The sequence below is a fragment of the Lactuca sativa genome, chromosome 1, assembly GCF_002870075.4.
Source record: "Lactuca sativa cultivar Salinas chromosome 1, Lsat_Salinas_v11, whole genome shotgun sequence".
NCBI classification, from domain to species: domain Eukaryota; kingdom Viridiplantae; phylum Streptophyta; class Magnoliopsida; order Asterales; family Asteraceae; genus Lactuca; species Lactuca sativa.
In genome coordinates, this window is record NC_056623.2 from 121,633,546 (window position 1) to 121,649,982 (window position 16,437).

At 31.3% G+C, this 16,437-nt stretch overlaps 1 protein-coding gene across 1 annotated transcript; it reads left to right on the forward strand.

Annotated features, from left to right (window-relative positions):
• Positions 1–13,055: 13,055 nt before the first annotated feature.
• On the forward strand, positions 13,056–15,167 carry LOC111880138 (hypothetical protein At1g04090). Its single transcript, XM_023876539.3, has 2 exons — positions 13,056–13,233; positions 13,489–15,167. The coding sequence occupies exons 1-2, from the start codon at positions 13,116–13,118 to the stop codon at positions 15,060–15,062; spliced, it is 1,692 nt and encodes a 563-aa protein (XP_023732307.1). The 5' UTR covers positions 13,056–13,115; the 3' UTR covers positions 15,063–15,167.
• Positions 15,168–16,437: the final 1,270 nt, after the last annotated feature.

The window sequence follows — 16,437 nt, forward strand, 5'->3', positions numbered from 1 at the left end:
GAGCATTACCCACATTTATTCGTGGTATCAGAATACGAGGGCAAGGTCTAGTTCAAGTGGGGGAAAGTCATAAAATCTTAATTTCCACGTAATTTTCAATTTTACCCTTGGTTGGTGCTTGTTTTTCAAATTTGGTCCCTATGGGAAATTTCATAATTTTGACCATGACTTGCATATGTTGGGCATACAGTTATTATGTTGGGTGTACGTAGCCAGGGTGCAAATCCTATTTTTTTTAGGGTTTAGCTCTATTTAAACATCTTTATGGCTTCATGAACTATCTTAAATCCAGCTTCAATTCTCACTTTGAAACCTTAAAGTGTGTGAGTACTTGTGAAGCTTAAAGAGCCTTGTAGTGCCACTTTGGATCTTTTGGAGATGATCGGAAAACCATGGGGTTGTGGTATTTCCCTCAAGACCTTGGATCCATCATCTACACTCCCATGTGCACCTTTTCGAGGTAAAGCTCCATCTGTGATGAGTATTTCATTTAGATCTAGTTTTAGCTTGATGTTGGCACCTTTTGTCCCAATTTTGATCTTTATGAGTATGGAATACTCCAAGACATTTGAGTTGTCCTTTTAGATGTTTTAGGGTGTGTTATGTCATAAAAATGTGATCTTGGACATTAGTTTCTTTCCATGCGTGATTAAGATTGACTTAATCGGTAAAGAAGCTAGGGTTTTGGATGCTAAGGTCTTAATAGCCATGCAAAACCGTAAAATTGGTATTTTATGATATGTTCATAGCTTAATCATATACGTAGTCTTGTCCATAATATGGCATAAATATAAACTCGTTTTTTATGGAAAATATAATATAAATCATTTTATCTAGTTGAATCCTATGGCTAGGTCCTTTTAAGATAATCTCAAAATGGTTCCATGTGGAAATGTCACAAGTCCTCCAAAGCAATCTAATATATTGATCTCTTTCAAGATATTGTGAACTTATGCATAAAGATTTAAATCATAAACATTATTCTTTATCTATCTCTTTAGATTTTACAATCCATGAATGTATCTTATCTTTCTTAAGTCTTTCATCTTAGAATTAGTACCAAGTCAAGGCGAAAGGGCCTTACATAGTCAGAGTGTAGTTTCCCATGATTAAGTATGTCTTATTCATACTAGATTAGGAATATCACTATTGCTCTCACTATTTCTTAGTAAACACATATATTTTCTTAATTGTAATTCAAAAGCATACCTTGTATTTGCATATTAAAATGACGATTCCAACCTTAATATGTTTGAATTATATCTACAAATGGATCTTGAGTCTTACATATTATGTTAGGATAGTAGGGATAAAGAAAACCTCCTGGCTAAGCTACATTGACATCTTCAAATAGGTGTCTATTAAGAAAAGTAGGTTTTCTTGAAATATATTTGTCATATATCATAATCAGAATATGTAGTTATGATAAATAATGTCATGTTGATCTAGTTATAGCTACTTGAGTAAAGGTTTGTTCATAGTCATTGGCATTAAGATGATTAAAGCCTATAACAACAAATCTTGCAAAATGATGTCACACCCACGAACCAAACGACAAAAACGTCTAGGGGCTTGTGCGTGACTTCATCTTGAAATATCATTAAAGTGAATATAAACGAAACATAACATCATCATCATCACACATGTAATATAACAACATTCATTGTTTACATCGAGTATTGTATTTGAATATTAAATGTCAAAATAGTAAGAGTAAGATAAAACAAAATATAACACAATATCCATTAGTTTTTTTCGTTCATCCTGCTTCAACGGTTTCCTGAGAGTACAAGTTATTTTGAAAAACGGTAAACATAAAAATGTTGGTGAGTTCATAAGCATGTTTGTGAAAATGATTTGTATATCTTTGAAAACCACCAGAAAATCCTATATTTTCTGCAAACTGTTTAGTGTGTTTGTGTCAGATATTGTATTAATGCATGTATGTTATTGTTTATTTGACAAAAAGGGTAAAGAGAATGTAGAGAGAATGTAAAGAGCATGTAAAGAGAATGTTCCCAAACAACCCGATGTTGTCTGTAAAAGAGAAAGCTGCCATACCAACCCTCGAGGTTGAGTACCAGTACGGGAATGTTTCCGAGTAATCCAATAGAAAAGAGAATGGTCTTCCGTAAACTTCATAACGTTAATTTCTCTAAGTGAGTCATCATAACCATACTAAATAATGACAATTTCGTCTGTCTTGTAGTTGTTGGACGCCGGTTTTGATTTTTGATTATAAGGTTTTTGTCACCCTAGACTAAGTTAGTCTAACTGTAGCGAACAGCTCAGGTGTGGGGTGTCATCCCCGTATAGATCTATACACAAATCCTCGCTCTCCCTCCAAGAGACTCTGGTTATAACTACAGGCTACGGTCGTATACTTAATAGGTGCCAACCAATATAACTCACTAGATCCTTAATCAAATTTACGCGAAGAAAAGTATAAACTCATTCCAAGCCTAATGAACCATGTAAGTGAACTACTAAGGCATCACTAAACATGTAAATCATTTGAAGGCCCAATCGGAATAAGATTATATAACATGGGCCCAAATATATATATATATATATATATATATATATATATATATATATATATATATATATGAAAGGACAACTAAGGCCCATTTCACATGTAAGGTATTTACAGGCCCAAATAGCACACAAATAGTATCCAAGGTCCGTCGCACATGTTAATGGGTCAATGAGGCCCAATATCCATATAAATAGTATACAGGACCTATCACACATAAAAATGGGTCACTAAGGCCCAAATAGCATACAAATAGTATCCAAGGTCCGTCGCACATGTTAATGGGTCAATGAGGCCCAATAAACATATAAATAGTATACAGGACCTATCACACATAAAAATGGGTCACTAAGGCCCAAATAGCACACAAATAGTATCCAAGGTTCGTCGCACATGTTAATGGGTCAATGAGGCCCAATAAACATATAAATAGTATACAAGACCTATCACATATAAAAATGGGTCACTAAGGCCCAAATAGCACACAAATAGTATCCAAGGTTCGTCGCACATGTTAATGGGTCAATGAGGCCTAATAAACATATAAATAGTATACAGGACCTATCACGCATAAAAATGGGTCACTAAGGCCCGATAACCTAGAAAATGATCAAATTAATCCGTTTCTTAGTTTATCATTGGTTTTGGTTCATGTGTTCACTAAAATATCGTAAAAGCCCACTTTTTGTAAAAATGACATTCTTGGCCCAATAAGCCAAAGAGTTACAATTAAGGCCCAATCTTTGTAAAAATAACACTTTAGTCTCCATTTTGTTCAAAACTTGTGTTGATGACTAGTTTGTGGTAAAATTAACATTTTAAACCCATTTTTTTCAAAGATATCATTTTTGGCTTGATTTTTTTGAAAACACACATTTTCTGGTTTTGGGCTTTTCTGACCTAGTTGTTGGAAAATTTGTAGAAAAATCATCGTAAGTCGTAATTTGGATCCGTAAATTCTAGAAGTTTTGAAATTTTGTCTACTTTGTTCACAATTTTTCTCATAATTTTTAATGGCTTCTCGCAAGTGTGAAATTGCTCACCTTCACAGGCTAGTCTGAAATTATTTCAAATCTGATAGGAAGTTTTGTAAAATTCGCCAAAAATTGTAGAAAAGTCGTATCAAAACATGAGTGTGGTCATTTTAAAGGTATAAATCTGAACTTTATCCATGTAAAAAATTTTTGAAAAATACTTCCATTTATATTACGTCAAAACAGTTCGAGATTGGGCTAAAACTTTCCTGCAAAAAGCTGATTTTTGAGTATAAGTTATAGATCTTTGAGCACAACACTCATTTTTGCTATTTTAAGTGTATAATCCCCAGATCTACAAGTTTATATGTAATATATGTGATAAAAACATACTTTTCTCAAGGTTCTTATGAAGATCCAAGTGATAAACTTCAAGTTCTTAACATATTTTTAGATTAATGAAGTAATCAACACATAATCACCAAATAATTCATGGAAAACAGACATAGTCATGCATATACACATAGATCTACACAAAGCAACTTGTATTCTCCCCCCCCCCCCCCCCAAATCATATGAAAACCGAAAATAAGGGGTATGAACTCACTTTGGGGTTTGGATTTTGGTTTTGATGAAGATAAGAAGAAGGTGGTGTAAGTTATGACTCTAGCTAGCTTCTTGAAGTGATCTTCGAATCTTGATGAGTTCTAGGGAGCATGATCACGAATTTCAGGTGGTAAGAGGAGTGATTTGAGTTTAAAGATATAGCAAATCAATTTAGGTTGTGAGATCTTACCAAGGATGATGATCTTTGATGAAAACTCCTCTTGAAACACACCCAAAATCTCGAAACTTTTATAGTAAGATGAGGAAGTTCTTTGAGAGTGTTTGGAAGTAGTTTGAAATGAGAAAATGGAGGTGGTATGTTGGGAGATTGAAGCCGAGATTAATAAGAAAAGAGAGAGAGTTTTGTGAGGTGATGTTGCATGGAAATCCACCATGCAACAATGATGTGTCAAGGTAGGATAATTCATCTCTTATCTTTTTTTTTTGTATAAATGTGAGTTGGGCCGAGATTTGGGCTAGAGTAATAAGAATGAAATGATTTGGGCCTAACCTTGGCCTTGTTTGAAATTTTTTGAAGCTCCAAGCATTTTTCGGCCCATTGGGCCATTAAGAAGGTTTACGGTCCACTAGGGCAAATGGAACCATTTATGGCCCAACAAGACCTATTAGAGATAAAAATGGATTATTTTAGGCCTACATGGCCCAAAATGCTAAAGTTTTATGAATGTGGTCCATTTGGAATCCAATTAGGGTTCGTAGTACCAAAATAGTCACATTGAAAATTTATTCGTCCATTAGGCCCAATAAGGGGATCCTAGTCCATAACAAACTTGAATTGGGGTTTTTAGGGTTTACAATCCATATGCGATGTATTGTATTAGGTTTTGACTTTAAATCAAGAGTTTTGAATTCAAACGAATGGTTTTGATTAAGCATAGAATATGATATTCACTTAAAGTACAAGCCTTACAATAGATGATGTTTTCATGATAATAGAATTTCCTAGCAAAAATGACAGTTGTGACAAATGTGTATAAATATGTATGTTTGCATTCTTTCTAAATATATAAATTACTCCATTTAGCCTTTTTTTAGGGAGGAAATTTAATAAAGCCCATACTTGATTATTTTAAAAGGATTACATATCATTGTTCATGACTCTAACTTATTTATCAGGTTTAAAATCTAATATATCATTTGTCATAGTTGATCGATTTGCCAAAAACCATCAACAAGAACTCATCACTGAGAGATTTCATATTTTTCATGTTATATATGATTCTTACCATATATCCAAACATTTTGTGTTTATGAATATTTTTTATTCTTTTTCAACATCTCTTTGTTGAAACTAGTGTCAATTGTTGTTACATCAGGCTATGGTTCTTGAGCTTCTACAAGTTCCATTTGTCTCCCACTTGATTTATCATTAGAAGCTTGCTTTCTAATAAATCAGCTTTCAAAGTAATAAGAAAAATTATTCTTGGTGGGTTTGTATAGAATAATCTAAGCAACCTTTTACAGTACTCTACAAATATATAGTTAGTATATTTTCGGTCTAGAAACTTTAGTCTAACATAGGTTTTAAATCCTGCAAACATTAACGAAGATAAGGATAGAGCCTTTCCATACTTAATCTTATAAAGTGTTTTATCTACTCATTAGTTAGTGTATATATTAAAAGTATCAGTGATAGTGATTACGGTATAATCCAAAAAGAAAATGAGAAAGGAAGATAATTTCTACTGATTAGAAAGTAAACCATATCTATTGTTTAATTCATCATTTATTATTACTAAGGATTCAGATGGTATTATTGGTTTGTATTTTAACTGTATTCTTGGAAAAACTTTAACAAAGATTTAACAATTATACTTTAACATGTAAAAGATAATTACAACGATTATAGGTTTTAATCAAGTTAATTTTGTATCTTGTGCTAAATCTTACACATTCATTAGAAAGGAAATACTTTATGTTGTAAGAATAAATAATAAATTAAACTCCGAGAGGGAAGTTCCAACTTGTTTGTACTCAACTGCTTACTCTTTTTTAATATTTGTCTACATTTACAAATATTATATTAGTATTAAGTATCAAGTAATTGATTCTTAAATGAAAATTATAAGTTATATCTAGCAGATACTATAATTACTGACCCGACCGGTATTTCTCAAATAAGAGGGACAAGTGCTCTTCTAATGTCATGTTTCTTGACAAAAGAAACAAGATTCATCTTTAAGGGCCTTCTTGGATTTATTGGGCCTAAAGGTGTCCTTTCCTTAAACTAACTTCATATTAGAGCTCACAGGTTGATTCTTTTCAACATTACATTCTCCCATTGTTTGTATTGGCTCAAATTAAAATATCGTTGTATTGTTGGAATATTTACTTAACCTATCAGAATTTCTGATATATATCTAAGTTAACCAAGACTTCCTAAAAGTCAAGAATAAATATTCCCATTATGATTTTAGAAACATATATATCATCATATTGAGGCCTTCAATAGGTATCATGTTCAGGTTTTCTTCTCAAAACATGTAGTTTAAGAATAGACCCTTTAAGAATGTTATTAGTTTAGCAAGTGAAACGTGATGCATGATAATGAGATTGGATTTTGTTTTCATCTATAAACTTAAAATTTTAATATTTTGGATATTTAAATCATTAATAATTAATACCGTTTCATTTCAAAAACATTAATTATTAAAGTCTAGGATCCAAGTTGCAAAACAAACAAATGATTAGGTGACCTTTATCATATTTTTTGAATTCAACTAGATAGATATCAAGTATCAATTACATTCTAATATATAATTCATAGTGTTATGGGATCACTAATAACAAAGTTTAATACACATGTTTGATCTCATCTATGCATTAGATCTCTATTCCTTAGATGAACTTTATCATAACAGATTCCCGATTAAATCATCGAGTTTGAAGAACTTCTGTAATTGGCCTATAACTATGTTATAGAAATCGCAAATACACCCCAGTTATCAAAAGATAACACATGACCATTATCCTACTGGCACATACAAGTGACAAAATTTGAAACTTATAATTTTTATCGTGAAATTTACTGTTATTGGTTTTAAACAATAAAACTCATTTTTTAGAACTATTTTACCATCTTATGTAAAAAAGATAAATTCAATTAAAACCAAACTATTTGTGATGTTATTTATGTTCAGAATATTATTTTGCAATTAAAATCTAAATTTAACAATTATAACATAATATCAACATAAAAATAAACAACACAAGCTTGCAAAATATATGTGCATAAACCTACCTTAAACTATTGACATATTTCGAACCATCACAAAAATATCAAGTCCATTACTAAGGGACATAAAGGGACCAAAAAGTCTTCTAATGTCTTCATGCTCCCACTAGCTTCAACATGTTATAGCAAGCTTAGAAAAATAATTTAATAAAGTTTGTAAAACTTAAATAAAATCGAGTTTATAAACTTTTGTTCTTCAAAATGGGCACCATCTTCATTCTTGTTATATTTTTCTAATAATAAAGTATTTCTAAAACTAATATATTACTTAAAATAATAAACAAAATGAAAACTATCTATTTAGTTATTACATATAATACGAATAAATATATACTACAACAATTTTAACAAATCAACATAAGCACGTCACAAGAGGTCAATGACTAGTTTATACACATCATATATATATATATATATATATATATATATATATATATATATATATATATATATATATATATATATATATATATATACACTAAAAATTTTGTAAAACAAGACTTTATTTTTCTAAGACAACTTGGTGACAAAAAATGCATGAAAACTTTTGTTACTAAACTAAAAAATATAGAGTTATATAAAATATGTGTGAATTTTCTTACAAAAAAAACGTCATCATTGCTTTCCAAAAACAAAGATTATACGAAACAATATAATAATCTAACCAAGTTTGTAAAAATGACTTTGATACCAATTTTTGGGTTTTATTCAAAATAGTTTTCCAAAAATGCTAATAACGACAATGGAAGACAAAACATAGAATAAATTTAAAATTCGTTTTAACCCACCAAGGATCACTTTGGAATAAAGGAAATATCAAATCAATCATAAAAGGTAAAGTGTTACAACATTTGAAGACTTTGATTCTCATGGGAGATGGGAGTTAATGAAGTTGTTCTTAATCATTAAGAGTTCATACCAAATGAACCTTAAAGAGAAGCAACTTATGAAGCCTTAATTCAAGCAGCAAATTGCAAGAAAGAACAAAAGGGACCGGGGCTTAAAACCACGAAATTGGCATCCCCATATAAAGAGAAAATCAACAAAAGAACAACCATTTCATGCTAATAATGTCTTCCTTTTATACATCCTAATACATAACAAGGTCAAGCGTATAACAAATGAAAGTATGGTGTTTTTTATGTCAAATATGGTGTGTAAGATGAACGACAACAAGCATGCCCTTACTTCCTTCCTTCTACCGTGACTTTGACGCACAAAGTCAAGGGAGTGGATTGTCTTTCACATAATACATAACTAGCTAGTTACTTCCTAACTAAATGGTTTACTCTAAGTGCCCAAATATTGAAGATAACTATAATATTTATACCATATGATATTTACTAGTTTTTTTTAATATTATTATTTTATAGAAACAATAATTCCCGATATGTTGGCAAAATATTATTTGACTAAAATAATAAGGTTTCAATTAAATACAAGTGTTTATATTTATTTGTAATCAAAATTATTCTAATAAATAATTCGTTAGTAGTAACTTTCTATAAGTTCTGACTCTATAAGATCATATGCCATTAGTAAATATTATTTTATAATGACTCGTGAGCATAAGATCTTTCAAAACTATGACCGAATTGGGAAGGATCATGCAGGGTCAGTGAAGCCAATAGAGAAAAATCATATATCCTGGAAACAATGAATGGCGAAACAGTTTCTAGGTGCTGACACATCAAAAATATAAGGAAATTTCACATGTAAAGACACTTGGCAAAAAACAATTTCAAAAATAAACAAGAGACCTTTCAGAACCAACAATCTATCACAATATGAGCACAAAAAGCAAGTATCATTACTACTCCTAACTGGAAAACGACACCCTAACCTGATCGAAATGTCAACATATTACTACCATTGATTGTACCATACAATGAGTCTCAATGATTAGTTTAAGGTTGATTGGAACACCACTCCAAGAACTTGCAATTTATTGGAATATGAGCACAAAAAGAAAACATCAATACTTCTCATAAAGCAAAAACGGCACCATAACCTGATTGAAGCATCAACAAATGACTACCATTTCTTGTACCATACAAGAAGTCCCAGTACCTAGTTTAAAGTTGATTAGAACTCAACTCCATTTCTTGTACCATACGAAAAGCCTTGATAACAAGGGAAAACGACACTCTAATTTGATTGGAACATTAGCGGATGACTATCGTTCCTTGTATCATTCAAGAAGTCTCAATGACTAGCATAAGAAAACTAGTTGCTATAAAAAATGCAACACAACACGAATAAAATCTGAAAAGATGACCATAAACGTTGCACATCAACTACCTTTTGGTTACCAACAAGGGTACTTCAAACATGCATGTTCAAGCAACATTGGTCATCGCAACATTAAAATAAACGAGCAAGTCATTGAAGTAAGAAAAAGGGATATTTATGAAGAAAAAAAAGTCTATACATAATAGTCATGCAAATTAGTGAGTTTGGGGCAACAATATACAACAAAAGATATTGGCAATGTACATTGGTTACACATGCAAGCTACTTCCAAGGAAAATCTTGTCAACTAAAATCATAACCGACCTCCCCACCAAACCACCAAATCAATTCGTTATAGCCTTACAAGTAATAAGGAAAAGAAAGATCAATAAAAGAATAAAAACCACCACATAAAATTTTAAGAAAGTATGTATCATGAACTAGAACTGAACACTAATTGTGAAAACATGTTTCGCCAGCCAGCTGTTACTCACTAAAGACTAGCACACACTTTGGTTTTACATATATACTATTAATAATAAGAGATAAAGAGTCATCGATCAATAAAGATTAATAACCCTAATCTAACAATAAATTAGACATAAATGAAGAATACCCAATAGGAAGCAAGAATCCATAGATAGGACATCACCTAGGGCAAGAATGTGTCAAGTGATGTGGTTGCTCTGATACGATGCTTTGATTTCTTATGTATGAGTTTATCACCAATCTTGTTTCAAAATCAGATCAATTTTTAATGTACGAGCGCATCAACAAAACTTGTTGAAACAATGGAAAGGAGTTGATGGAGGCCGGCGTCGACGACAGGGGGATCCTACGATGTGTTAACTTCAGACCGGTGGACTTGAAGGAGAGACATGAATTTGGCTAAGTGAAGGAGAAACGAGAGTTGGCAAATGGCAAGGCCATCAAAGTTTCCAATTGGCTTTATTTTTTAAATGACTAGGTGAGATAGACAATCCTCCTTAATAAATGAAGATTTTTTTTGACAAATATCAATCTCTCATTAGTTTTAACACTTGTCATTTTATAGTATTTTTTATATAAATATTATCCACTTGTCAATTTTTGGTTTGTTTCAATATTTAAAATTAAAGTCATATACTTATATATGTACAGTATTAAAGTATTATATATATATATATATATATATATACATATATAATATTAAATTGCATTAAATACATTTCTTCTTTTTTTATCTTAAAATTATACATTAAAAATTGTTTTATGTTTATATTTTTTTAAATCAACCCGTATAATATACGGGTCTCTCACTTAGTAACCAACAAAGAAACTAAATCTCCCTATTCTAATAAAAGAATATGTTTAATCTCATATTGACAAGTGTCATGCAATTAGAACCCTTCATTAATGTTATATATCATTTATAATGCCACTTGTCAACATATTAATTATTCATTTCAAATTTTAAATTTTAAATTTCCCACTCTAATTTTATTAAATTAATAATTGATTCTTCATTTTAAATTTCAAATTTTAAAATTTCTTTCTTTAATTATATTAAATTAATAACATTGGATTAAAAAATAAAATAAAATTAATATAAATTATAAAACGATATAACTCCATGTATTTATTTAAATCAACGATTATAATTTTATATAACTAAAAAAATATCTCTTAAGTAATAATTTATTTAAAATGATTGATTAATAATTTTGATTTTTTAATACGAAAGTTTGATTAATTTTATAATCGTGGTTATCACGGGTTATAAACTAATTGATTTAGTGCAACCTCTTACTATTCAGTAAAAAGAAAATCAAACAGTCCACAGACTTTAAAGCGGTAACAATTTTTTTAGTCATTAAGCATCTAATATAGAGCGACCATTATTTATATATATATATATATATATATATATATATATATATATATATATATATATATATATATATATTAATTTTATTCTACAGTATATATGACCCGTGAGCGATGACTACCATAATATTAGTCATTAAAATCGTAGCATTACCAAAATTTATGTACGACTTAATATATGGTGTTCTAAGAACATTAACATGGAATCCAGCTCATGTCCGTCTTATGCCTTTATTGTGAGTTGGAAGAGGAGGATACGACACACGTACTATTCCGGTGTCCACTGGCATCAAAGGTATGGGAATATGTAGGTTATTGGTGCAACATTCCACATCTCCAATTTCAGAATGCTGAGGAAATGGTGAAATATGTAACACAATGGGGTACATGTTCAAAGAAAAGAAAAACTCTAACTAGCATATGTTATGGGACTGCATGGAGTATTTGGAAAGCTAGGTGTGATTGGATCTTTAAAAAACAAAGAACAACGCCACCCAGACTAGTAGATTCGGTGAAATTCATTGTGTTTACATGGATTAAGCATAGGAGAGACCGATGCAACATTAGTTGGATAGAGTGGTGTGTTAGTCCTTTTACAATTATGTAATTTTTCTTCTCTCCTGTATTGTACTCTCTCCCTTCTAGCACCTTGCTGGAGTTGTTTGCTTGTTTTTATAAAATTATTTGTCGGTTCCAAAAAAAAAAGACTTAATATATGGTGATTATATGTTAGTGATCAAAAAAGGTACTCATTAAAACGTGGTTACTAGGAAAGACTTTTGTTGTAGTGATAATGATAAGATATACGCATCGGACAAATGCGACAACTGAAACTTATATTTCAAAAGAAGAAATAAAAAAGCCACCCAACACTTCATCCAAAACAGCAGAAAAAAGACAGAGAAAACCCCCCCCAAACAAATCGGCAGAAAATGTTTGCAATATGCCAATATTAACGTCCGGCATCAATTCAGGACAACCAAATAGGAACAATATTGATAAAAAGAAAATATTTGAAACATAGTAATTATCCTAAGTTAATCATAATACGTCGTTCCAAATCAAGAAAACACATACATATATATATATATATATATATATATATATATATATATATATATATATATATATATATATATATATATATATATATATATATATATATATATATATATATATATATATATATATATATATATGAATACAAAGTAGCAATGGTCTTTGCTTCCATTTCTTGCAAACAACTTAAGCAGAATCCCGTTAATCGTATTCCAATGTCACATATATAGCCAAAGTCGGCATATAAAACGGCGGTGTTTTGATATTCCCTCAAAGATAAGATGATTGTGTGTTGTGACAACGATATTATTCTCTTTTTGAAAATTATAAACAAGTCATGAAAAAGAATGATAAGGATATTTCTATATACCAAATGGGGTTGATTTAGCCTTTAAAGGCTTAACTTACCACTTAAAGCTAGTAACATGGATACCTTGCACGCCATGTACTTCACCAGACGCAAAGCCTGCTTTCTCTTTTTATTTCTTTTACATTTCTCTTAACTTCTAGTTTTCTAAATAACATATATATAATTACATGTACAATTAAACTTTCCGTAACCAAGAAACACGTTTATACCAAAATCATGGGACCGTTCTCCAATTTATTTGCAAATATATTGAAGAAAGATAAGAAGCCTTTGAAGCCTTTGCCTATTGAATCCGTATTCAAGCTTCCTTCATCAATACCCAACTTTCCTCCAGGTAATGTTCAATTCATCATCTATAATGTAAACATATATGATGATATCTTATTAGATATACAGACAATAAAATCCATTTGTACTTGAAACTTGTACATATCCATTTATACTTGAAACTTGTACATCTTCTTTGTTTAAAAAATGTTGCAAAAGGGTCAACTTGTGTGACACATGCATCATGATAACTAAGCCTGTTAACCATCACTAATTACAAGTTATGAACTTAATGATTTTATGTTGAAATATATGATGATAGGCGATGGTTTTGCAACTGGAACAATCGATCTAGGAGGTTTAGAAGTGTGTCAAGTTTCTTCATTCACCAAAATTTGGGCTACTCTTGAAGGCGGACCAGATAATCATGGTGCAACGTTTTATGAACCATCTTCAATACCTGAAGGATTCTTTATGCTCGGATGCTACAGCCAAACCAACAACAAACCTCTATTCGGATGGATTCTTGCTGGAAAAAGTGTCGCAAATGAGACTTCACCAAGTGCACTAGCTATGCCAACAGATTATTCTCTTATTTGGAGTAGTGAGTCTCATAAACTAAAACAAGATAGTGGAAATGGCTACATTTGGTTGCCAACTCCTCCTGAAGGGTACAAGGCCGTTGGTTATGTTGTCACAAACTCGCCAGAAAAGCCTTCTGTTCACAAGATTCGGTGTGTCAGGTCTGATTTCACTGACGCTGTTGAAGTTGATAAATGGCTTTGGGGTTTAGACAAGAAGATGAACACAAACAATCTTAATCTATTTAAATCAAGACCAAAAGATAGAGGTATCAATGCGGTTAGTATGCCTACTGGATCGTTTGTAGTCCAAAATGGTGGTGCACCAAATGACGTATCACTCGTTTATTGCTTGAGAAATACCAAAAATAACCTTTTGGCCATGCCGAATTTGTCGCAAGTTAAAGCATTGATTCAAACTTACTCACCTAAGGTGTATTTTCACCCAAATGAAGAGTACTTTCCCTCTTCAGTCAGTTGGTTTTTTCAAAATGGAGCTTTGTTGTATGAAAAGGGCAAAGAGACGACACCAAGCCTTATTGAACCCAATGGCTCTAACCTACCTCAAGGTGGTTCGAATGATGATTCATACTGGTTAGACCTCCCTATCGATAATCCAGCTAAAGAAAGGGTCAAGAAAGGTGATTTGGAAGAAGCTCGTGCATATTTCCACATAAAGCCGATGTTTGGGGCAACATTTACTGATATAGCCTTGTGGGTGTTCTACCCGTTTAACGGTCCAGCGAGGGCAAAAGTGGAAATCATCAATGTTTCCCTAGGGAAAATAGGTGAACATGTTGGTGATTGGGAGCATTTGACATTAAGAGTTAGTAACTATAATGGAGAGCTAAAAAAGGTTTACTTTTCAGAACATAGTGGAGGACAATGGATTAATGCTTCAGAAATCGAATTTGAAAATGGAAATAAACCTGTGGCTTACGCATCATTGCATGGCCATGCGTTTTACTCAAAACCTGGGCTTGTTTTACAAGGAAGTGGAGGGATAGGAATACGAAATGATACAGCCAAGGGCAATGAAGTGATGGATACCGGAGTGAGGCCGGTTGTGGTGGCAGCAGAATATTTGGGATCGTTGGTGGCTGAGCCACCGTGGTTGAACTATAGTAGAAAATGGGGTCCAAAAATAAGCTACGACATTAATAAGGAGATCAAGAAAGTGAGGAGTGTTTTACCAAGGGTGATAAGACGTGCCTTTGACAAATTTGTTAGCGGCCTTCCAAATGAAGTATTGGGTGAAGAAGGTCCCACTGGCCCAAAAATGAAAAATAATTGGAGTGGGGATGAGAAATACTAATTATTTAAAGTAATTAGCATGTATAATTATCAATCGATTTATTAAGTATTATACCATGTACCTAGTTATATTTATTTTCGGTATTGAAAGTGGACAAGTTTATGATGGGCAATATGAATAAAGCTTAGGTCTACGGTAAAAAATAAAAAAAATAAAAAAAATAAAAAATTGATATTGATGATCATGAGATATTGAGATGTTTGACCGCAATTAGGGGTGTGAAAAAAAAAAACTCAAACCCGACTAACCCGACTAACCTGATCCGACCTCAATGTGAATAAGGCAAATAAGGTCCGGTTTAATCGGGTCTAAAATTGAAATCGGGTTTATTTGGTCAACCCGTAATATGTACAGGGTCGGGTTTCGAGTATATAAAATTTCTCTTAATTGGATTCGGGTGAACCCGGTTAACTCATTTAAGCCTATAATTAATAACATGCTCTTATTGCTTCTACTGTATAATATTATTTAGGCTTATGTGATTTACTTGTTAGTCATGCAAAAACAATAAGCGTAGTCAGAAACAAACACGCCTCAAACCCCAAGTCGCAACACATCTCAAACCCTCGCCACTTGCAAGTTTGGTTTTTAACGTCGAGCTCTCCTATCCTCTTCGAATAAAATCCCACAAAATCGTTATGTTTTCACGTCTTAAACTCTCAATCTTCATCACATATTCGATTTCTTTGCTTATTCGCTGAATATGTTAAATTTATATATTTAGAAACAAAATAATTAAGTTCTTTTACAAAATGGAAATTCTACATGTTAGAATCTCTTAAATTTATTTCAAATAATATGTGAGTTTTTAGATAAACAATTGGAGTCTTAAACAATATTGCCAATTGATTGTCTTTTTAAGGGCGTATATATAAAAGTCATTATATTTTGGAATTTTTTTACAGTCTACCAAAATAATTTATTTCGGTCAATTAAAATCATCCATTTTAAAATATTTTTCCTGAAGTGACAATTGTTTCTTTTATTTTCAGTTTAACAATTCTTACAAGTAATTAAAATGATTTGTCACTAAGCATCATATGCACTTCCTATAATAAGATCCAACATTTTGAAATGCATCCTCATTACTCAAATGGTATGTGAACAATGTGCTAAACCGGTTGATAAGAACTTATTGACTTCTTATTTACATAAATGACATCATATGTATTATATTAAAATAGCATATTAATATGTTATTCTTATATGGTAAATAAGATGTCATATATATATATATATATATATATATATATATATATATATATATATATATATATATATATATATATATATATATATATATATATATATATATATATATATATATATATATATATATATATGACACACTTTTCTACAACATTAAGCTATCCAC

What these genes read in the sequence shown, in the direction of transcription:
- LOC111880138 (XM_023876539.3), top strand. Translation starts at nt 13,116, where the DNA reads ATGGGACCGTTCTCCAATTTATTTGCAAATATATTGAAGAAAGATAAG. An exon ending in AATACCCAACTTTCCTCCAG is followed by an intron (nt 13,234 to 13,488) that starts GTAATGTTCAAT and finishes ATATGATGATAG; the next exon opens with GCGATGGTTTTGCAACTGGA.